Below are 22,551 nucleotides of genomic sequence, written 5' to 3' on the forward strand. Positions count from 1 at the left end.
ACAAGGAGCAAGAAAGCCGTATGGCACCCTCTTTCCTTTTAATTTATCTTGGCTGCTCAGATGGGAAGTTTTCAGGAGAAGACATGCCTCGCAGAGCACGTTTACGCAGCATCCCAGCTCTCAGCAGGACTCACAGGCAGCCACGGAGCCCACCAAGAGCAAACGCAGGTGCTGCAAGCATCAGCTCAGATAAGCAGTTTTTGGGCAATGTCTTGGCTCCTACTTGGCCATGTCCCCTCTGAGCTGGCAGAGACCCAGAGCAGTTCCCAGCCATCAGACACGATGCTGAGCGCGGGACGGAGGAGGGATGAGGGGAAAGCTGAGAGCACAGGCTCTTCCCTGCAAAGGGCCCCTTTCCCCGTCATTCCTCCTCCATCTTCGCCTGCCTCCAGCCCTCTGGAGAAGGCGTCAGCTGCTCGCTGCTGGGAGGAGCCCAGAGAATCATGAGATTTTAATCCCTTAACAGATTTCAGCTGGGAGAGGGATTCATGGCACATGCCCCATCTGCAATCCACAACCAGCCCCACGCCAACAGGATCTCGTTCAACTGGAAAATGAAGGGGAGAGGCATGAGCTGAGCCCCGTCTGTCCCCACGGCGGAGGGGGTGCCCAAGCACATGCGGGGGACCACCAGGCTCCTGACCTTGGCTCCAGTCCCAAGAGAAGAGCTCTGGATGAAGGGATGGAGCAACAGCGCTTGAAATGGGAATCAGTTAAACCCCAGGGATAAACGAGAGCAGGTAAAGGCTAGGAGCCAGGCTCACCCCCGTTGTGTCCTGCTAAACCTTCCCTGGTTTCTGCAGGGGGACCTGTTTTATCCTCACTGATGGTCTCACCTGTGGTGTAGGAGAGAAACTGTTCAGCCTCTATCAGCACCAACAGATCCCGTAGGGCCCGTCGGTGAGGTATCACCCAGCATCTGCACACCACGTTCAACCACAAATAAACGATCCTTGCCGCTCTGCCGGTGGAGGGAGGGGGGGTAATTGGAAGCAGAGGGATGACACCATGGGAAAGCAAACATGGGATGAACAGGACCGTGTTTTCGCTGGGGACAAATAACCATGGCATCACTGCCTGCCCTCCTTGCATCACCGTGTGGCAACGACACCTGGGCGATGCAAGGAGGTAAGAGTTGTATTCACAACCCGAATTTCAGGGCTGCTCCAAAAGAAGCAGCCAGAGAGCTCGGAGGAGGACACAAAGCATATGAAAGCCTCGTGATAAAGATGTTATTGCAAATTAATTTGTTTTCATTAAGAAATGAATCACCCACTCCTCCCCCAGCAGCAGAATCCCTGGTGGCGTGCAGAGCCCGGGGGGGGTTGCACAGGGGCCAAACATCGTGTAAAATAGGCCAACATTAATGATTAAAGAGCCCTGGTAAAGAATTCCTGCTGCAGCACAGCAGGGGATTGACCTAAATTAGAACAATTAACCATTGTCTCAGGTCGGAGGAAGCGACAGGTTTTTGCTCGCATTATTACATAGTCCCATGTTTCTGTCACTTGCAATCAGTCTCTGGGCAAAAAAAAAGGTGCTGTACTGCAAATCTTAACATGCAAAAAGTCCCACACTGGCCCTCCAAAACCATGAGTTTGACTTAATCAAAATTTTAATTTTTTTTTCCCCTTTTGTTTCTTTTAGAAAACTTTTCAAACTTGCATCATTCCTTTCTGGATGCTGCAGGATTTGCAGTCGCCGCTTCGGTGCACAAAAAGCTCTATCCATGCACAAGCCATTGCAGCCACAGGCCAGGGAAGCGGCGCTCATCCTGGGAGCACCATTCCCCGCCTATGAAATGTTTGGTGTGGAGACCCCTCAGCCAAGATGTTTGCTTTCCATACAGTTCAGCGGACGGTGACCCTTAAAACATGACCTATTTCATACCCAGAAAATACAGAGAATGATAGATTTCTTTCCAAATCCTCTTCCTTCTTTTATTTGTCTTGGATGATTAGCTAGGACAATAGGATAATAGTTTGGACTATTAAGCAAAAAAAAAAAAAAGTTGAGAGAAAAAACCTATGTTCACAATGGTAAACAGAGTTATTACACAGTAAAACAAAGACATAAAATAGTGAGAGATGCTCTAGGAAGCCCTAGGAGAGATCATCCTCAATGGTTTTGACATGCATCAAATCAGTTATTACAAATTAGCATGAAGCAAAGGAGAACAAATCCACAGTAACCCATGCTGATGTAGGGATAAACTTTGGGGTTTGGAAAGGGTGACAACAAAATGAAGAGGAAATGTTATCTCACCACTGTGAAAGGTCTCCGTGTGCAAAGCTTTCACAACGCCAGGAGACCCCTAACATGTGCCAAAGCTGCTGGGCCATAGGGACCTCCAAATACCTGCTAGGAAGGCTGCAAGAGAAGGCACAGGGACACATCTCAGGCAATTACTAAGTGAAAGCCATGTCCACCATCCACCAGCGCAGAGCAACTGAACCCAACACAGGTCAACGCAGCAGCCGTGAAAAGCTCTGCCCACCCAAAACCTGCAGCCGCTCCTGCGGCCCCGCAAAGGGCTTTCCCTGGCCACCGGCACCAGAACTGCATCCTGCTCCCCAGCGATGAGGCCCTGGAATTTAATAGAAACTGAATTTACGACGCCTTCCCTTTTGATGTAGTCACGCGGAGCTGAAGTCATCTAATGGCTTTCTGCTTTTCTTTTTTTCTTTCCTTTCTTCTTCTTTTTCCCTCCCCCCCCTCGCTTTCAAAGCGTGGGGCTAAATTGCAGCCTATTGTTGCATGCAGACATCTGCGCTGCAGCCAGCCCCGGCCCCAGCAAGCCACCGCCAGACTTTCCTTTTGAAGCCCTAATGGAGTTTTCTCCAGCTAACTGTCCTCCTCCTGTGAGACCAGGAGCCGAGGAGGTGGGAAAGGCTTTAAATCCACCGTTCCCCTCTCACCGAAGGTCAAAACGTGCCAACACCTAGCCGGCAGCGAGTGCTCAGGTTGGTGTGAGATCGTCCTGCTGCAGGAGGCTCAGCGGTTGCTCCTACCTACAACCCCATCCAGGTGTGCAGGGGAGGATCCACACCAGCAACAAACCCCTCTTGCTGCACGGCTGGTCGGTCACTGAGTTCCTTGGGCAAGGCATGAAAATGCACGTGGAAAAATCCCCGTTGTGCTGTAGGGAAGAGCTTTCCAGGGAGGTGTCCTTAAAATATCACCGTTAAGGATATTGCAATTCCCTCTCCATCATTTCAGACTCCTCTGGGAAGAGACCCCAGCGTGTGGGGAATGAGTGATGAGGTGGATGATGCCCAAAGGCAAGCAGATATGGGCATGGTGGATGTAAGTGATATATCTTGTCCACACAGAGGGAAAACAAAATCCAAATAAAATGACAATATGGCTTTAAATGGGTCCATTTGACCACCCAACACGCTCGTGCAGAAATTCTTTTGAAAATAAATCAATAAATCATAAATCATTTTAATTCAAATTAGAGGAGAAAGAGAACAAATTTAATAAAGGTCATTTTAATAAGAAAGAGGTTGCTCCCAGCAGGGTTCACTGCAACTGAGCTAATCCACTTGATCTTTCCTGGGTTTCCCCAGGTACGCAGCCATGGGGCCAAACACCGCCCAGGCCTCCCCCTGCTCAAGGTTAGGGCCAAGCACTCACTGGCAGCAGAGACACGCCGATGGCTTTCGTAAGGGAAGGATGTGCCCCAGAATTAATTCACATTATGAAATGGCCAAGAAAAGACCAGCTGGTCCTGGAAGAGAATGAAGGTCTCTTATATGAGAAGAGGCATTTGGCTTCTTGCAGGAAAAATGCATTTTTTTGGCATGGGAAATTCAGATTTGGGCTTGGTGACCCCTCTCTCAGCACGGCTCCAGCAGCGAGCTCACTGCCGAGTCCTTCCCAAGCTCTGCTTATGTCCCCTCTCCAGCCATCCACGTAGCAGCAGGAGGCTTGAAAAGACAATAAAACCAAAACAGCTCCCAGGTTCCCACTGTGGAAGGACACTTGCTGGTGGAGCTGGGTCCATGGGGTGCAGGATTCAGGTCACGGGCCTGGGAGCAGCCAGCAAGACCCTTGCAGAGCTGTCAAATTACCACGTACCGCCGGCTCCCTTTCTCAGATGCTCTCTGCCAAGAGAGAAGCATCTCCACCTCGGACAAATCACTCATTTCTGTTCTGCGATGTTATATTTTACAGTGGCCACTGTGGGTCCACAGGAACTCAACAGGTCTTACAGAGGGTCTAAGCCTAGCATCAAATAAATTATTTCAAATCACCTAACGTAGGGGTGTTTTCGTATAAAACTATCTCAAATATTAGGAAGTGGTTTGTGGGAAATTCTACTGAGGGTATGTTAAAAGATACACAGAAATAGAAATGAATAGACATAGAAGTTGCACCAAAATGCAATGCAAACCCACCAAACACAGCTCCAGATGCTGTTTGGGTAAGGAACATTGTTCATACTGGAAACCTTACTCCATTCCTTCTGGTTTGCGAGGATAGAGGCTTTACCATTAAAAAGTCCCATTTAAAGAAGGGCAGAGGTGAAAGCAGCAGTCTAAAGCAATGTAAATAAAAGGCAAAGAAAAAGATGGCTTTTTTTTGAGGAGGAGAAGGACCAATCTTCTATCAAGCTATAAACTATACTTTGATAAAAGCTTATCAGAAAGTAAAACTTCCCGTCCAGCAGCAACCCTTTTGTACAGGAAGGAGCATTTTTGAGATCTTGCAAGGAATGAGGAGAGGAAGCACTTCTCATCAGCCCCAGCTACCGCACAACATGCCCCCAAGCTGAAAATGCTTTTGCATGAGACTAACTGAAGGTTGGGGCCATGATTAGCTGCAAGCCCCGGGCTGAGAGCATGTAGCTTAAAGCAGCACTTCTGGTCTTCACCACCTTCTTGGGGAAGCCTGACACACTGGCAGGAGCAGTGGCTGAAGGTATCCCTTAGCAGATGGCAGGTACTCTGTGCCAGGGCAGACAGCATCAGCTCTGGCAGCAAGCACAGCAAAATTAACGTTTTGTGGAGTCCTGGCCAACAGCAGCATAAGACTCAATGAGGGAGAAAGTCAGCAGCTGGTGCAAACCGTAAGTGGCCTCAACCCGAGGACTCCTGGCAGGAGGTGCCCGCAGCGATAACCAGGCTCTCGGCTGAGGGCAACTGCCTGACCCATCACTCCTCGGCATGCTCATTGCAGTCGGTCTCCAGAAGGTCCCATTAACTCCATGGTCTAAAAGGAGCAACCGGCTTTGATCAAATTAACCAAATACTCATCCATCGAGCATGGCACGTGCATTAACTTCATGGTTCAAAAAACCCCAAATCCTCCGCTTCCGGGCAGATCTATCAATGGTGCAAACCCTCTCCCCAGCTCAGCCCAAACCACAAAGACACGAGATCACCACGTCTTGCCATCACATGCTGGTTGCAGAGATAGGAGTGGATGTTAACCTCCTTAAGATGACCAGCAAGGGACTGAGCACCAGCAAGGTTAATTCTTTTGCTCTCAGTAAAGGATTTGCTCCTGTTCAACTCTTACAAAAACCAGCCAGACCAGTCCAGCTCTGGACTGGCTTGACACCACAAAGCCACTGCCAAACCTGGGAAACCCATGGCTGAGGACATCTACACTGGGCACGCCGGGCATCCCGACAGAGTACTGAGTGCTCACCTCGGACGATCACAGAGTACCAAGGACCCCAGCAATTAAACCCTGCCTTGAACTAGCCCAAATTAGGAGCTGGCGAAGCTGCAGCAGTAGCAGAACATTGGAAGAGGAAATCTGTAGAAACAACGAAAAGAAATGGAAACCAATTCTGCAACTCAGATACCGCTAAGAAGTGCTCATCATTCGCTTTGACAAAAGGCCAAAGTGCGACACATTAGATTCAGTGTTGACACACCAAAATGAAAAGCAATGTACAATAGGGCTTATCAAGAGAGCCAGAAGTACGAGATGAATGGGATCGCAGCAGCTCAGGAAGTCATTCAAAAGGATCCTGGAGTAATATTACACTTGGACTTCAGAGAAGCAATTAAAGGCGGCAATAAATTTGAGGTGATAGATGGCCCTGAGGGGAGCATGTAAGATAAAGGGAAATTGCAAAAAAGAATATAAAGATCTTTTGTGAGAGCTACTGGAGGGTACCCAGCTTAGCTTCCGCAGAAGAGGATAAATGAGCAGCAGTCAAAACGACGTGGGGAATGGCAGGGGATCTCTGTGCTGCTTTTCACCCATTAATGGCATTGCCCCACGCTGCGATGTCTAATGCCACTGACTGCATCCTCAGTTGAGATGTGCACAGCGAAACTGTGACTGCGGAGGAGGCTTTTGAGCATCACCACTCCAACGCGTGCTCCTGAAACACACAGTAAGATCCTCAGCCAAATAAATTGGACACACTTCAGTGCTATAAACAAAGTCACTAATGGGAAGGCCATTTAGATGCCAGTGTTTGCTCCTGGAAGGGTCACTGGACCATCCTTTTAATGATAAATGCATCTGCATCCTTCTGATAGACGCAGGGAGTTATCATAAAACACAGCAAGCAGCTAAAAATCCAGAAGAGCCATTCATTACCCTGGAAATATCTCAGCAAACAACCGATCACGAGTTAATCATTATAGCTGGTGTAGAACAGCAAAGACAGAAAAATACCCAAGGTGCTGCGCTGACTGGACTGCAAATGGGAAGAGGGGTCGGAGGTGCCGACCTCTAACATCTACTGAAGTCAGTGTATTCAGTGGCACTCGCCATCCTCCTACATGGACAGACAGGGAGGATTGATTTTGGAGCCTTGGGGGACACAAAACCCTTGGGCAGCTCCTCCCCAGCAGGGTTCAGCCGCTCCCCATCACTCACTGCCACTGTCCAAATGCGGTTGGCAGGCAAAGCTCCCCCGTGTTTTGGCAAACACCATCGTCCATCACCTACAGACCTGGCGTCTCTACTTACCCGCGCAGCCCCAGGCTGCAGCAAGCACTGCAACTCCAGGGGGGGCTCCTCTATTTGCTTTTCAGGCTCTCAGACCCTGCTCGGGGGCGATGCACACAGGATGGAGATGGATGCTGGAGAGTGATGGGTGCATCGAGCTTTGCACGGTGTCCGTGACACCTCCCACCATCCTGCCTCAAGCAAACGTGGCTCTTCAGCCAGACCTGCCCTAGCCACTCTCTCTGCAGGAGCCGGCATTTCTCAGGGGGCATCCCATCGGGAACTGCAGGTCGGAGCTCAGCACCTGCCTTTGCTGCTAAATGCAGGAACCACTCACCATTCTTTGTACCCCTCTCACCCCAGGGTTAAACCAGAAGTAGATTATTTGGTTATTTATGTCCCAGATGTAGGACAGCACGTAGAGATTTTCCCAGCCCGACAGCCCTGTGTCTCAGCTGCACCGCACCGGATCCCACGGGAAGCAAACCCCAGTCCAGTCCGTTATTGCTGTTGGAGGAGAGCAGGAGTGTCCCCAGGATACCATTGCAAATATTTATGTCATTCCGCAGGAGCTCTCAGCCCCTCACCACAACCCCTGGGAGTCTCGTGACGTGCACAAGAGCCTGGGAAGGGGCAGCAGCGACCCCCTTGCATCAGTCCCTGTTGTTTCCCGCTGCAGGCGGGCACAGAAAAGTGAATCTCAGGGCAAGGGCATAACCCTCAGAGCAATGCTCGGCTTCAGCTCGTTAACCACTGTGGGGCCCTCGTAGGCACAAGAGAACTAGGAATTTTCTTTTTTTTTTTTTCCCAAAGAAAAAAAAAGATAAGATCACAGTAACGAAGCAGCAGCTCATAGCAGTGGATGTGCTCCAGCCAAGCTCCCCCAGCAACAGGCAGCGAGGCTTGAGGGAGTGGGGTCACTTCATCAAGTGCTCCAAGCGGATGCAGACACAAGCGCTGCACTGGGGATTTCCTGGAAAGCTGGATGGAAAGGAGAAAAGGGAAAGTGACAGAAAAATCGGGAGGATTAGCAAATTACCTAACGATTGCAAAACTCTTTGAAGATGGAAAGGGTGGGATAAAGCTCTTACCCAAACTCCCAAATATCCCAAACCGTGAGATAATCGCTTGCTGGACTTTGGCCAGAAATCACAGTCCCTGTCATCTACGAAGAGCAATCGCTGAAAATCCTGCTGGCAACTTCCCTATCTGCAAGACCTTGGCTCTTTGCATTTCTTTATTACTTTTTGCCCAACAGAGACAGTGCAGCTGCATCCCCTCTGGAAGGAGCAGTCACCTGGCGATTCCCAGGGGAAGGAGGACACATCGTACACGTGGGGTGAACCAGACAGAGGGGGTCCTCTTACCTCATCAGCACCCCACGGGGTCCTGACCCACCCCAAATCTGCAATGCTGCTCACTGATACATCTCCTCTATTTGGCTGGGTGAAAGCATCTCCGAGACCTGGCACAGCCAAACTCTTGAGGCGCCTGCCCCGGCAAGGTGACTCTGTGCTGGGGGCTGCAAAGGCAGAGCTTGGAGATCAGTAGCAAAGGGCAAAACTCCTTGCTCCAAGAAATAGCCTGAAGCATACATCAAGACAGCTGTGATGCTGCAGACGGGCTAAACGCGAGTAACTTCAAATTCCAGGATTAGTGCTGGAAATGCGAGTGCTTCCGAGACCCGGAGGTGTCTTGGTTCAGCCCTGATGAGTGCAGTGTTGTGCACAGCCCTTCCCAACTCCAGGCATCGCTTTCCCCTACTGTGAAATGCTGATAATGCTCTTTCCTTCTTCTTACAGGGCTTGAGGAACCAGCAAGGAAAGGGCACGGAGAGCTGCTTGGCAGTAACAGTGTTTTATCCTCAAGGGCTTTCAGCTCACCCTGAAGCGTCGCAGGTACTCAGCACCTCTGAACCCCCCTGCAAAGGCTGACCACGCTACCCAGCAAGGAAGCTGAAATTTGGGGTACACGCAAAACAATGGGTTTTTCTTCAAGTCCACAGCACGGGGCAAAGGCAGGATTTGGGGCAGGTGATTGCACCATCGCGTAGGACCCTGTACCTACATCACTCAGTGCCGCTGAGCCCTCCCTAGCTAAGCTCCACGTGCTCCTCAGCAGGGCTCGCTTCTCTGCCCTTCCAGAGACTTTAGACATGTCACCATCTCCATCCCTTCCCCCAGACGCTGGGGAACTGCCCCTGCTTTGCAGGAGAGCAGCAGTCCCACCGGGATGCAACAGGGCTACCAAAATGTGCCCTGGGCACTGATGGCCTTCGGTGGTCAGGATTGAAAAACAGGTGTACCAGTTGCTTGCAGCCCCAGAACAGCTGAGATCGGGTCGTAATATCTATTAGAGCTTCTTTCACCCATCTTGACAAATGGTGAGCGGGACTTTTCTGCCTGAACCAAGTCAGATGTGGCCATAATCCGTGACTGGGCAATTCCTCAGCCATCAGCAGCAGCCTATCAATAGAGAGGAAACCCCTCCTTACTAAACCCCTCAAACTCTCCTTATTAAACCATTCATTTCTGCAAATCCACATTGCCAGCAGACCGTTTGCTTGCTTAGTATTCACACACCTGTGAGTTAGGCTGGAAATAGATATTAAAACACCCATCTAAGTGCCCAAGTCACCCAGCTCTCCTCTCCAGCTGTACCATGGGAGAGGACCCCACCACGCACTGTTCAGTGCTTGAAGTAAATAAATAACGCCTCCACGAGGAGGCAGGGAATCAATATACTTCCTTCCTTTGCGGTAAATTATGTTCTGATTAAAAGCTAAATGAGCTGAACTCAAACATCAATTACCATCAGAAAACATCAATAAAATATGTTGTTACTGTTTAATGAAGTACCTGTTTCTTCATCCGTCATTTCCCTTGGGGACACTTACTTAAAGTTATTGGAGAGACTGCAGGTGAAGCGCGTGGCAGGGTGGACAATCCTGGATGCTCAGCTCGGGATGCGGATGGGAACCTGCCTTTCCACCGGTACTTCTGTGCAATGACACACAACTCCTGGCTGCCAGAGCTGTGCCAGAAGGGTCCTTAGAAAAGATTTAAATTTAACCAGGGCAACTACAGCCCTTGCCAGCGCTAGTGAAAGAAGCTCAGCTTCAGTGGTTCATCCTTCTTCATCACAATTTTTCCTAGCAATATTCCCCATCTTGTGATTCTCTGGGAGTAAGGGACAAGATCAGACAAAGTCTGCTTGACCCAAACTGGGTTTGTGGCATGGACTGCATGCGAGTGGCTCTTCAATGTGCTTCTTAGGTGACATTTTTCAGAGGGGAGCGATGCATTGAGTAAGAGACCAAGGACTCAGTTCAGATGCTCTCTACATTCATTTGCTTTCATTATGCTCTATCACATCGACAGGGCTGAGCAGCAAACCCTTCCCATGTATCAACAGACTGACTTTTCTGAAATTTCAGATCATTTTCAGCCAGAGACCAAAAAATGCTGCCTCTGACAACCCTCTTGGAAAGCTGGTATCAGTCTGCAGGCAGAGGAGCAGCGCACGCAGGTGACAACCATGTCTTATACGGACTTGAGGGTCTAAGGAAGAGGCAGCTAAGATCTGTAAGATCTAGCTTCACCACAGGAGATGGCGCAGATGGGCAAGTGTGGGGTGAGGAAAGAGTGTTTTCCAGAAGACAATCTGAAATCCCCAAACACCTCATTTAAAGATGTAGTTTCTTCTTTTATGTCAAGGCACAGCTGCTGAGCCCCAGGTCCTGCCACAATACAAATATTAGAGCCTTCTCCAAGAGACTTCACTGACACTAGAATTGAGCCTTGCTCATCATGACCAACAGCAGAGCATCTCTTATGGCTCTTTTAGTTGCCCACCATGAAGGGGAGGCCACCAAGAAGCAAGGTGAGAGGAGCCCCTTCTCTGTCCAGCCATAGAGCATCAATGGGAGAGTCAAGAGCAGAGCCAGTGGGGGTCTCTGTCATCTCCTACGGGTTTTTTTTCCTCTAGAGGAGAAGAAATTGGGAAGAGAAACAAGGAGGCAGGGAAGAAACAACTGACCCAAGGAACTGGTAGATCCTTCCAAAATGCAGCCACAAACGTTTTCCTTCTCTTTTTGGCACTAAAATACTTGTGCTGACGTGCCCCTTCTCCCTCGTCTTCAGCTTTGGATTCAGCTCTGAAAGTTACCTTGGGTGCTTGGCAACTGCTGCCTTTTGAGAAAAGATGGGGCCACCATGAAATGTCTTTTCCTACTCCTGGTTCTTTTTTTAATCTTCTGCTCCAGCTCTGACCTGCGTGATGATGCTCATCACTGACAAGTGGCATCACCCAAGATGCTCTCGACTGCTTGGCAGAAGAGGGGAAGCTGTGCACGCAGCGCTTTGCACATCACTCGCCGGCTCGTGTGGCACCTGACATTTTGGAGGCATTGCAAAATCCACCTCCCAGCCGACAAAATCCACCCTGCGGCATTTAGGAGGGTTTGCAGATGGTTAGGCAGTGGTTAGGAAAGGTCGTCTTATTATTATGGGAACTGAGCGAGGGGCCTGGCAATTCTGCCAGCTGGCGTTGAGATTTTTGGGTTTAAGCAACCCAAAAGAGATAAAAAGATAAAAGTTTGATAAAAGTCACCCTGGCCACACTGGATATTTTTTTTTTTTTAAAGCCTCAGTCAGCTCATCCAATAACCATTTGTGTTTATACAATCTCTTTCATCCCAAATTGTGCTGCAGCATTTCAGAGACTTTCGAATCACAGATTCTCTATTCATTGACCCCCACATGGTATCAGTTAGGTAGCTGGGAACGTGAGAAAGACTTCTTTGTGTCTCCACGTTGCAGTAGGAGTTGCACATGCTGCCATGCCTTAGCCCAATCCCATAAAACACTCAATACTTTTTAATCCAAGGGCATTTTTTATGTCATTGATAACAGGGTGTGCCGGGTGGGCTTCCCCAGGCTGTTCCCCCACGCCTGTATCTTCTGCACCAAACAGGCTCAACTCCCATCACAAGCTGAATTTCCCTGAGAGACATAACTGGTATAAAAGTCTGTAAAGAGAGACCTAAATTTCATAAATAGGCCATGATTTTCATAAATTAGCCCAGGCATCCAAGGGAGATACCAGCTAGCCAGAAAGAGGGATTACCCCATCACACACTGCCTCAGAGAAGGGAAAACAAAGCAGCCTGGGGGTTAAGGGCAGACAAATCCTACACCCACACACCCTTAACAGAAAATTACAGTGTCTTGTACAAAGAAGAGGACAGTTCATCCTATGGCCGTGACACTGGTGCTGTGGGGGAATACAGATTTAGCATCTTTTATGAGGTGCTATTGCTTGAAATACAGTTAATCTACCTGACATTTTAACGTGGGTTTTTTTTTAAAAGGACAGGAACACTCTCCCTGGGTTCCTACACCATGAAGTGTGCTTAAATAAAGGGTGGCATCCTGCCACTTCCCCGCTGATGCTGGTGAGGTGTATTTTTTAAAAAAGAAAAATAAGACGCCAGCAGAACAGCACCATGGATCAGACTGTGATTAATTGCTCGACATCCCCAAGCGCAAACGGTCTGAGTACCGGGGAGCAAATTCATAAGGCAGGGAGGAACAAGGACAGCAGGGGCTCCCTCGCATCACACGGGGTTTGGACAAGGAGGCTGAGGCAGGGCTCATCCACTTTCTCTCTGCAGTCCCATTTCACATACGAAACCAATAATTTGCCAGTAGTGGTACCATCACAGCCCATCCAGACCTCACTGTTATACCCTTTTTAGCCTTAATATTTAAAAAAACCTGCAAAGTGCTGTTTTCCCCTGTTTCCAGGGCACTCTGCTCAGCTTTAGCTCACACACGGGGGCTTTAGAGAACATCTCTCTTTTTGCAAAGAAAAGATCATAGAAACATAGAACCATTAAGGTTGGAAAAGACCTCTAAGATCATCGAGTCCAACCGTCGACCCAACACCACCATGTCCACTAAACCATGTCCCTAAGTGCCTCATCTACTCATCTTTTAAATACCTCCAGGGATGGGGACTCCACCACTTCCCTGGGCAGCCTGTTCCAACGTTTAACCACTCTTTCAGTAAAGAAAAAATGAGCAGAGGGTACGACACAATGAGTTAGGAAAGAACCAGAGTTGTCATTAGCGGGGTCTGAGCTTCGCAGCCTGTTTCATACTGCAGGATCGTTTAATGTATTGCAGATGTCTTAAATACCCATAAAGAGTGATCTTCACACTTGGAGCAAGACCAGCGGGGGGGGGGGGGGGGGGGGCACTTAAAAAAAAAAAAACAAGAGCCATTAATAAAGAATACCATTGACTTAGTTGAATCCCCATCATCCCCTTTGCTTTTATATCAGGTATTTGCAGTTTTAGAGGGTTTTCATTCATAAATCAGCTTCCTTTTATGATGTTTCTTACAGCAAAGAACAAATAATACTTAATGCTCTCGTAGCACTTTGCATCTGCAATCTGAGAGCTTTGCAAGATGTGAGATGCATTTTCCTTGCACATCTAATAGCAAAAGGGAAAGGTAAGAAACTCGTCGAGGCTGACAAGCTCACCCGACAGCCTGTGCCTGAATGTCCCTCAATGTGTCATCACTTCATACCTACAATTTCAGCTCGCGCTGCTGTAAAAATGAGTGTGATGTCAGAAACTTGGAATGATAATTTGAATTCAAGATCAAATAATAATCCAGCTCCTCCTTCATGTGTGTTATGTGCTTGGTTTGGGGATAAAGGCACGAGCTGGTGGTCACGGTATCCTAATTATATTCGTCCTGTATAAACGGAGTTTATTAATACAGTTTTAGCCACGTCACAGCACACAGGACAGTAAATAAGAGGGAAAATGCTCATTTTAGCGTCAACACAGCTCCATCAGAAATAACACGTTTTAAAAATGCAGGGCATAAAAACCTCAATATCTTCTGTAAGTTAAATCTTTATACCACGGGGCTGAAGAAGGGTTAGAAATAGATTATTTCATCCAGGTCACAATAACCACTTCTTCTTTCTGTACTTTGTTTTCATGGGTGACAATTCATGGAATCAAACCCATATTGCAAACCTGATCAATTTACGGCTCGTGCAGGAAAAGACATCTGAGCCGGGGATGCAGCTAAGCATATATTTCTCAAATGACACAGAAGCGAACAAGAAAATAGATCTTCACTCTCTCCAGAGCTACACGGGCAAAATGCATTTTGCTTCCAGTCCCAGCACATCACCTCTCCAGCTACACCAATTGCTTAGAAGAGTTTTTAAATGCCCTCCCTAACACATTGCTGTCACCATATATCTTGAAACACTATGAATTTTGGTGGGGAAGCTGAGGACCACGTTATCTGTTGTACACAGCTTCCACGCTGAGGTGTTTGCCCCTATCTAGCACCCTGCATGGAAACAGGATTTCATCTTTCACCTGTCTTCTTAGTGGAGCTGCAACTTAAGAGGTCCTGGCACCGACAGAAGAACGAACAGGCAAAGCTGGACTTTGGGACGGGGTTTTGCTAAGCTGCTCTGCCAGCCCTTCCCTGGCCACCGACCAGCAGAAAAGCCTTCCTCCACAGAAAACAGCAGGATGGGGCTCAGCAAAGCCAAAACCTCATTTTGGATTTATTCTGGGCAGCCTTCAGGGGCTGGAGGAGCTTCCATGGTACATCCCCAGGCCGGTAAGAGCCGGTGCAATCAAACACCCCAAGGTTGCAAGGGAAAAAAGCAGCCTTTGCCCAAGGCCTCACTTTCTCCGCTCCTCTCGGCTCCACTCAGCGCTTATCCCACGTTCAGCAAGTCCTCAAACCGGAGGAAAGCCTGACTCATTCCCTATCATGGTCATCAGTCATCCATACATGTGGCTTTGGTCTGTGGAAAAAGAAACCAGTTTAATGTTCCAATAGCTTATGGCCAGATATTCCTGTTGGCAAAAAGAGCTGCAAATTTTTTACGGGGGCCCTTTGCTCCTTACACGTTTGTGTTTTCAGCTCCTTTGCCTGGAACAACTCCCAGTGGAAACCTGAGCGGCTGCAGGAAAGATATGGGGCATCAGGGCAGCTCCGTCCCACGCCACGCGGCTTTGCCAAAGCATTTTGTCCCCTTTCTCTGTTCACAAGGACAGACAGACATCACCCCGGGGGCTGAGAGCACCAGCAGCACCGGCTGCCTCCTTACCCTGGCCCCGCGTTTTGGAAAGGGGCGGCTGCAGGCTGTGCCTGGCGCTGAGCCACTTTCTGAGGAACTCGCCTGGCACCTTCCCGTGGGCTCTGGGGTTGGAGAGAGGCAGGAAGATAAAAGACTGCCCCAAGGTCATGGCTATGGGGAAGAAAACACTTGTTCAAATGCCTTTGATCCTAGGCAAACACCCCGTTGGAAAAGCATTGCTGCACAATTCGTTTGAGAGTTTCCTGAAGAGCAAAACTGCCTCTTCTAAGGCACAATAAACACCCAAGGTTTACAATAGCTGCACAAGGTGATAAATAGGGAGTGCAACGTCTATGGGCACCACTCAAAACGATGTTCACGTGCAACAGCAGCATTTGTCCGATCTGAAAGCTTCCCCACCAGATAACAACCCGGCAAGCCACAGCAAGAGCTGGGCGGTTGCTCTCACACGGCTCCATCGGCATTTCTGGAGGCACCGCGTGGTCGTGCTGCAGGCACGTCCCGGCCCCTCGAGGAAGGGGTACTCAAGACACCCGGTTTCGGTTGAACTGCATTATAGGTTTGTAACTAAGGATGGGACCGAATCCAAACCCTGACTTCCAAGTGATCTGGAAAAGAGTTTTCGCTTGGCTCCTTTAGCAAAATCACCAGAACACAAGCGCCTCGGGGAAGGCTGGGATCTCAGCGGGGTCTGGAGGGACGCGGTCCAGCCTTTGCACAACATACCCCGATGTCCATACGAAAGCTCACCCAAATGATCTCCGCAGTCGGGCTCATTCAAAGCACTCCAGGCTCCTCCAGCACAAGTTACATTTCTTGCCTTGCTGCTGGTTTGAATTTACTCGCTGGAATAAGCATCCACTGAACTGTGCTGAGCCACAGCCATGCTGGAGAGCCCAGGCCAACTTTTTTCTGGCCACACAGACCAGGATGTGTTTACCCAGAGCTCAGAAAAACGATTAAACTTTTATTTTAGCTCAAAGGAGAGACCAAGGGGTCACCTTTAAGCTAAGGGTGGTATAAATAGAGGCTGAGTGAAAAAAGCAACGTACAGAAAGCCAGAGAAGTGCTCTCTCCAGGAGGGAGGAGAAAAGCAAGACCCCATCACCCCGAGCAGACACGTATTTAATAGAGCAGGTTAAAAGGGACCAGGGTCCAGGTCAGCCCCATTCTTCAGCCACATCTGTCCCACCTCTATATGGATGTGGGCAAGTTCACAGCTGCCTCAACCTACATATTCATGTATATTCGTGCCACGGGATGCAACGGCATACCTTTGGCAGGCAGAGCAAAAGCCAAAACTTCTGCAACACGCCTGGCCCTGAGCTTTCTCCTGCTCTCATATGCTGCTGCCAAGTCTCTGTCAAAGAAACTGCAGGGAGGGAAAGAGGTCTGGGGGAAAGGAGGACTGGATGCTGGAAAATAACCCAGGTGACTAAGGCATGCAGGTTTTTGGGGACATAAAGAAAATCAGCGTCTCAGAAAATCACAGCCAAACACTGGGATGAAATTACTTTTCACCCAGCACCCTGAGCTGCCAAAAAAAAGAGGGTTTAAAGCACAGCTGGTGGCACCTAAAGCCCAAGCAAGGCTAAGTCACGGACTAGGAGCTGCAGCACAGTCCTGTTATTGCTGGATTTGTCACCTGTGCAGTCCCTGCTTCCCTCTCCAAGGCAACACCCATCAATCTCCCAGGGATGCTCCAGGGCTTAGCAACTGTCTGCGAGCCCCTGAGGATCCCTGATGCAGTGCCTCGCTGCACGGCAGAATATGGTGATATTTTCTTTGCTGTATTAATACAGCTGTCGCCGCTCTCATGCGAACACTTGCCACCTGCCAGCATTTGCCGCAGCAGCCTCGTAAGGGACCGCTGGCCTGGAGAAGCCGTCCCTTGCTCCAGCACCAAAGCAACTGCATGGCATGGTGCAAACCCCGAGCTGTGCAAAGGACGGGGGGAGGACCAAGTGCATCCAACAAGCAGCATCTCATGCAGAAGAAGAGCCTCAGAGCTGCATGGGCTGGACTTATTCGGGTTTGCTATTGCATGTTTTACCACCACAGTTTGCTAGAAGCCCATGACTCAGTATTAGGAGTTTGCATCTCTATGCTTACACTGGCACTAACTTCTTCACAGCATTTAGTGCCAAAAGAAACGTGCAGGGAGACATGCAAAAGCAGGTATTCAACAGTGTAGCAGTTCGCCGTTGCATCAGCGGCGTCGGGTTATTTTTACAAGGAGTGCAGAGCGCACACTTGGCCGCGGCTCACCATTAGTCTCCCAGGGCAAAACGTGGAGGAGAAACCAGTTTAGTCACGATGCTTTGGAAAAGGGTAACCTCAGCTGGGGAACGGGGCCTCTCTGCCTGGAAACACGCCCGTCAAAATAGGTTTCTCCAGTTTCCCATCTCATTGCCCCATGGGGGAGGAGAGAGGAGAGGATCTCATTCTCCATAAGAAAAGGGAAAGGGATATATTGGTATCCTTGCAGGGGTTTAGCTATGCAGCACAGGGATGTGTCTGTATCTTGAGCTCATGCTGTAGGACACGGGACATCCTCGGTCTAGAGAGAGAGATTTAGGTCCCTGATGTCCCCGAGCCATGTCTGCACGCTGCTGCACTCGCTCCACCCTTCCCAACATGGTTTATTGAGTGTAGAGAGTTTTATGAAGCACTCCCAGAGCCAGTTTCACACCGTAGTCCAGGCAAACACACCCCGAGCATCACTGCAGCTTTTCCTCAGCAAAATTAAAGAAATGTTTAAGTATTTCAAAAAAGTAATTTCCTCATTTTTAAATAGCGGTGGAGGCTATTATTAAGTAAAACATTCCCAAGAAACAGCAGTGAATGACTCTATCCCTTCATACACTCTTACAGGAAATTAAAGACCCATTATTAGCAGTAAGTACAGGAAAGCGATGCCTCCAGGTCCCAGCTCGGACCCCTGCCATATCACACCGGGCACATCATACCTATGGACTGTCCCTTCCCAACAAGAGCTTAAAAATGCCACAGGCAAATCAAAAGGAGGCATGAGATGGCTAAGCACCTTGCAGTTCAGCAGCAGAGATGAGAACAGATGAGCTAGCTCTGAGTTTGCTGCCTCCAGGAGGGAAAAACGAACAAACAACCCCCCCCTCCAACAAAATCCAAGGATACAGAGTGCAACAAGCGTGCTCTTGGCAGAAATTCAGAGGCCTGATGAGCTCGCTGGGACCTGCTGGGAGATACACACATCCCCTCCAGGAACACCCGAAAAATATCTGGGGTTCACCGTGTGATCCCCAACGGGCACTGGGTCTTGCTCAGATGTCCCCCCTGAGACATGGCTGGGACATTGGTGGTACTGCCCTCCAGGGGGGCTGCAGGAAGGGCTACACCCCTCTGCATCACAGGGGATGGACCCACAAACATCAGGTATGCACCCCGCCTGGGGCATTTGCACCTCTCCTCCCCGCTTCAGGTTACGTCAGTGTATGAAGTCTTATATGCAGTAATGAACCTGGATGATTGACGCCATGGCGCTGCTCCAGGCAGCTCTTTCCCAAGGACAAAAAGGCATGGGAAGGGTTTGGAGGATGGGGAAGGAGAGTGTTTGGAATAACATGGCCTGGGAGGTGGTTCCTGGTGGCCCTCAAACAGAGCTCCATCACATCTGCAAGCGTGACCAGAGCCAAACACAGTTTACGGGGGTGGAAGTGCTTCCTTTTTGCTCAAAGCGAACTTTTTGGTAGCTTATTGGTTCCAGACAGCAAGTTCAGGGAAGCCACACAGCTCCCACACTCCCAGGGAAGCTGTTAGAATGAAGATGTCCCATCAGGAAGCTCTGCAAACCCTCCTTCGGGCTTACCGGAAAACATCACTCAGCTTCTTCCTACAATTCACATCATTTGTTTTAAATGCAACCTTAATTCCTGACAAGCAATGTGCAGGGGAGAAGAAAAACACAACCATGACAGATGAGCCTTCAGCTCCCCCACCACACTCTGACTTGTACCAGACAAGATGAAACACGGACAGAAATGTCTCTTTAGGAGGAAGCCCATTCCTGGGAGTTTCAAGAGGAGTCGAGGGAGCATCACTGACTACAGCTCCTGCTCACCCTACAGCCTGCACAGTGCTTTGCAGAGGAAAGGTATTTCCTCTGAAAGGTGCATATCTTAGATACTTGCAAATGATTCATCTTTGGTGCACGACATGTCACCATGACTATAGCGTCAGGACACATCACACCGATTTAGCAGAGCTGTGCCGTCCTCCCAAAATTACAGATAGGGAACTGCAGCACAGGGGGACTAAGAGCTCAAAAATCCCCAGAGATCTGATGCCACCTACATCTCCTATGATCACCGTCTGGTAGCTTTTGGTCTTCTCTCTTACCCCTCTTCCTCCTCAACCAGCGTGTTTTGAGAGATCAGACATTTTATACCTTTCCAAGCCTACGCTGCTCTGCAAATCAGACACCAACAATATTGCTTATTTAAAAGAAAGCCTGGGGAAAGAAACCTTAATTAACCAAACAGCCAGTGGCCACCACACAAAGTCACATTTACCACGGAAAGGAAGGGAAGGGAAGGGAGTCAGCCTGGGATTTTCAAAAGCCCTGTGATGCTATAGCCACCAGTGAGCAAACGGGGCTGAGAGTTTTAAAAGCCCACATCTGCCTGGCACTGCGCTGACAGAGAAACCTGCTCATGTCCGAGCCCAAATATCAGCCCACGGAGGCTGTGCTTTTTTTGGGAACCTGGCCTTGAAGGCACAGCCAAGGACTCTCTCGTCATTCGGTGTCATGATAAATATCACACAAGGGTGAGGAACAGTCTGTTACCCTTGCGAGGCAGAAAGTGTTCCTGATGGGGTAAGGTCTTTAACACAGAAAGAAAAAGTGGCAGAAAGCAGAAATCATTTGCAAAACAGAGTGCTAACAGCCAAAGTACTAACGTTAGGTGAACGTCACTTGGTCAGCTGAAAAGCCCGATACTGTGCAATCAAACCACGATTTCCGAGCAGGTCCTCTCTGTCCAAAGACACACAAGCACAGCAGTAACCAGCAGACTTTTTCCCTGGAACTCAGAGGTGAGCTCTATTCTCCCAGCAGAACTGTTTCCCAAGACAGCACAGTTATGGAGGTGTAATGAGTCCATGGTACCTACCGGTTTGGGGCAGTGGATGTATCTAGCAAGGCTGATGATCAAGTCATGAGTGATCGGATCCACCAGGTTTCGAAAGCTGGCGTATCGATAGAGGACATCATCCAGAGAGGTTGACTCCATTCCCAAATCCTGCAGAAAACAGGGTAAAGGAGCAATATAAGACGTGCTACAAAAGCCAGCGCTAGCATGGATCTTAAAATTAGCCCACATTGGTGGTCCCCATGAAGAAGCCAAGAAGGAAGCGATCACCACCACCACCCAACACAAGGAAGGAACACGTGAGCATGAAAGCTGCGCTCCTGTGCTTTATCTGCTCTGCAAAGAGGTGTTAGGGCTGCAGGGTGAACACCCTCATGCCTCTCACAAGCCATAAATCCACCGAGCGAACAGTATGCTTGCAACAAGGTAAAAATCAAAGATGACTCCAGTGAACGTGACAGTTTGATCAGCATGAAACTGGAATTGGAGAATAAATACAGCGTAGATGTGCTCTGGGTCTGCTGTGCATAGGGAGGAAGGAATGAGCCTAAAATTGCAGCAAGGAAATCAGGAGGATAAATTGGGGGGGTTTGGGAAGAGCGAAGTGCTGGACTAGATTGCCTGGGGAAGAGGTGGAGGCTCTGCCGTTGGAGACTGGACAAGGACGTGTCAAGAACAGTTCAGATCGAGCTGATCCTGCCCTAGGGATGGATCAGACCTCGAGGTCCCCTCCAAGACTATTTTCTAAGATCTTCAATCCTTAGACATAATAATTTGAGGAATTTTGGCAGAGAACTCATCGTTATATTAAATATGTTAATGCACAGGGACAAGGAGGGGAAGGGTTATATATAGTGTACTCCCTTTACTTCAAATATTTCATCTCCACTATGTTTTGTTCCTCAGCAGCAGCCGATCAGGGGACAGGACAGCACTCCTCTCAGATGAACACATGTTGCAGAGAGGTCCACCAGCCACCCCATAGGACAACCCTGTGCCAGAGTGGGTCCATCAAGGAGATGTGCCTCACAGGTCTCATCCAACACCTGAGCTCCAGGAGAGCTGGGCTCATTTTCCAGCCCCACCTTACTGGGGCTTGAGCTTGAGCAAGCCGTTTCCCTTTTGCCTTTTATTTTTGACAGGAATAAGATGGTTTGTATTTCTCTTCAAAGGCCTGCTTTCGCTTTTAAAGAGTGAAGCCCAGAAGCAGCCTCCTCTACTCACTATGGATGGGATTTAGCAAAATGAAGGCCCATAAACCCTACCGCATTTCAGGAAACTCATCTCTCCTTTGGGTAATGCGTCTACCTTCCCATAGCGGAGATGCCACCACACCTACCCCAAGGTACTTACTCTCCAGATGACCTCTACAAGACCTGGTGGGCAGGGACATATCCATATTGAGACCTGCCTGCCATCCTGCCACGCATTTTGGCAAGATAGAGCCCCTACACTGCCAAAACAACGTGGAAGCGGTTGTTTGTCCGCCAACACTGAATAGTGGAGACGTAACTTGGTAAGGAAGAACTGACCGCCAGCATTGCATCAGTGCAAACACTTGTGTAGGAAGCCACAAGCTCTGGTCCTTCAAGCTCTCACTGGCAACGGGAGCTGGGTTTGTAAGCTGGTGGGCTGGTCCAGCTCTGAGCGTCTACTCCTGCTTCTTGAACCAAAACACAGCAGAAATGAGGAATCATTTCAACTATCCACTAAAAAACAGGCGATGATTAATTTCTCCTATCTATATCTCCACTAGCACTGAGGAAAATGACTTCTGACTACCAAGAACAGGCACGCTGGAGACAGAGGCTTGTCCACAGCTGTGTCAAATGCCAAGTCCTCCTCCCACATAGCTGGTGGCATCTGGCACGAAGAATTTAATGAATTTCATGCAGACACACGTGTCTCTGGTGGTGAAAAGGCCTGCTGCCCACCACTGGCAGCACTCCCAGGGATTAATCGTGGTGCCATCAAACCAAACTGGCCCAGTTCTACCAAGTATGTGAGGCTGAAAAGAGCTGAGCTGCAAAAACGAGATGGAAGTTTCAGGTGAAGAAGGAATGAGCAATGCAAGAAACATGCATAAAGGGGAACGCATTTGGTGCTCTGGTCCTCTTCTTAGGGAAAACCAACCGGCTACAGGGATGAAATGTAGGAGGGGACCCCGAGGCCAGGGGGTGCTGTCATGTGGAGCTGAGGAAAGTGAAACATAAAAGTTATTTATAAGGTGCCAGTAATAGGAAGGTGTTATTTGGCCACATGGGAGTCTCAGTCTGGCAAAGTGACTCAATATAAAAAAAAAAATTAAAAAAAAAAAAATCAAAAAGAGTCAGCACCACACACAAGGGGCGG

At 49.1% G+C, this 22,551-nt stretch overlaps 1 protein-coding gene across 1 annotated transcript in view; it reads right to left on the minus strand.

The window, feature by feature from the left end:
* Positions 1 to 22,551, minus strand: part of LRRC75A (leucine rich repeat containing 75A) — a 103,306-nt gene that overhangs the window by 44,859 nt on the left and 35,896 nt on the right. Inside the window, exon 2 of the mRNA XM_009287192.2 lies at positions 20,221 to 20,349. Coding sequence (XP_009285467.1) covers positions 20,221 to 20,349 — 129 coding nt within the window. The remainder of the gene's footprint in view (positions 1 to 20,220; positions 20,350 to 22,551) is intronic.

The sequence above is a fragment of the Aptenodytes forsteri genome, unplaced genomic scaffold (genome assembly GCF_000699145.1).
Source record: "Aptenodytes forsteri isolate BGI_AS27 unplaced genomic scaffold, ASM69914v1 Scaffold188, whole genome shotgun sequence".
NCBI lineage: Eukaryota > Metazoa > Chordata > Aves > Sphenisciformes > Spheniscidae > Aptenodytes > Aptenodytes forsteri.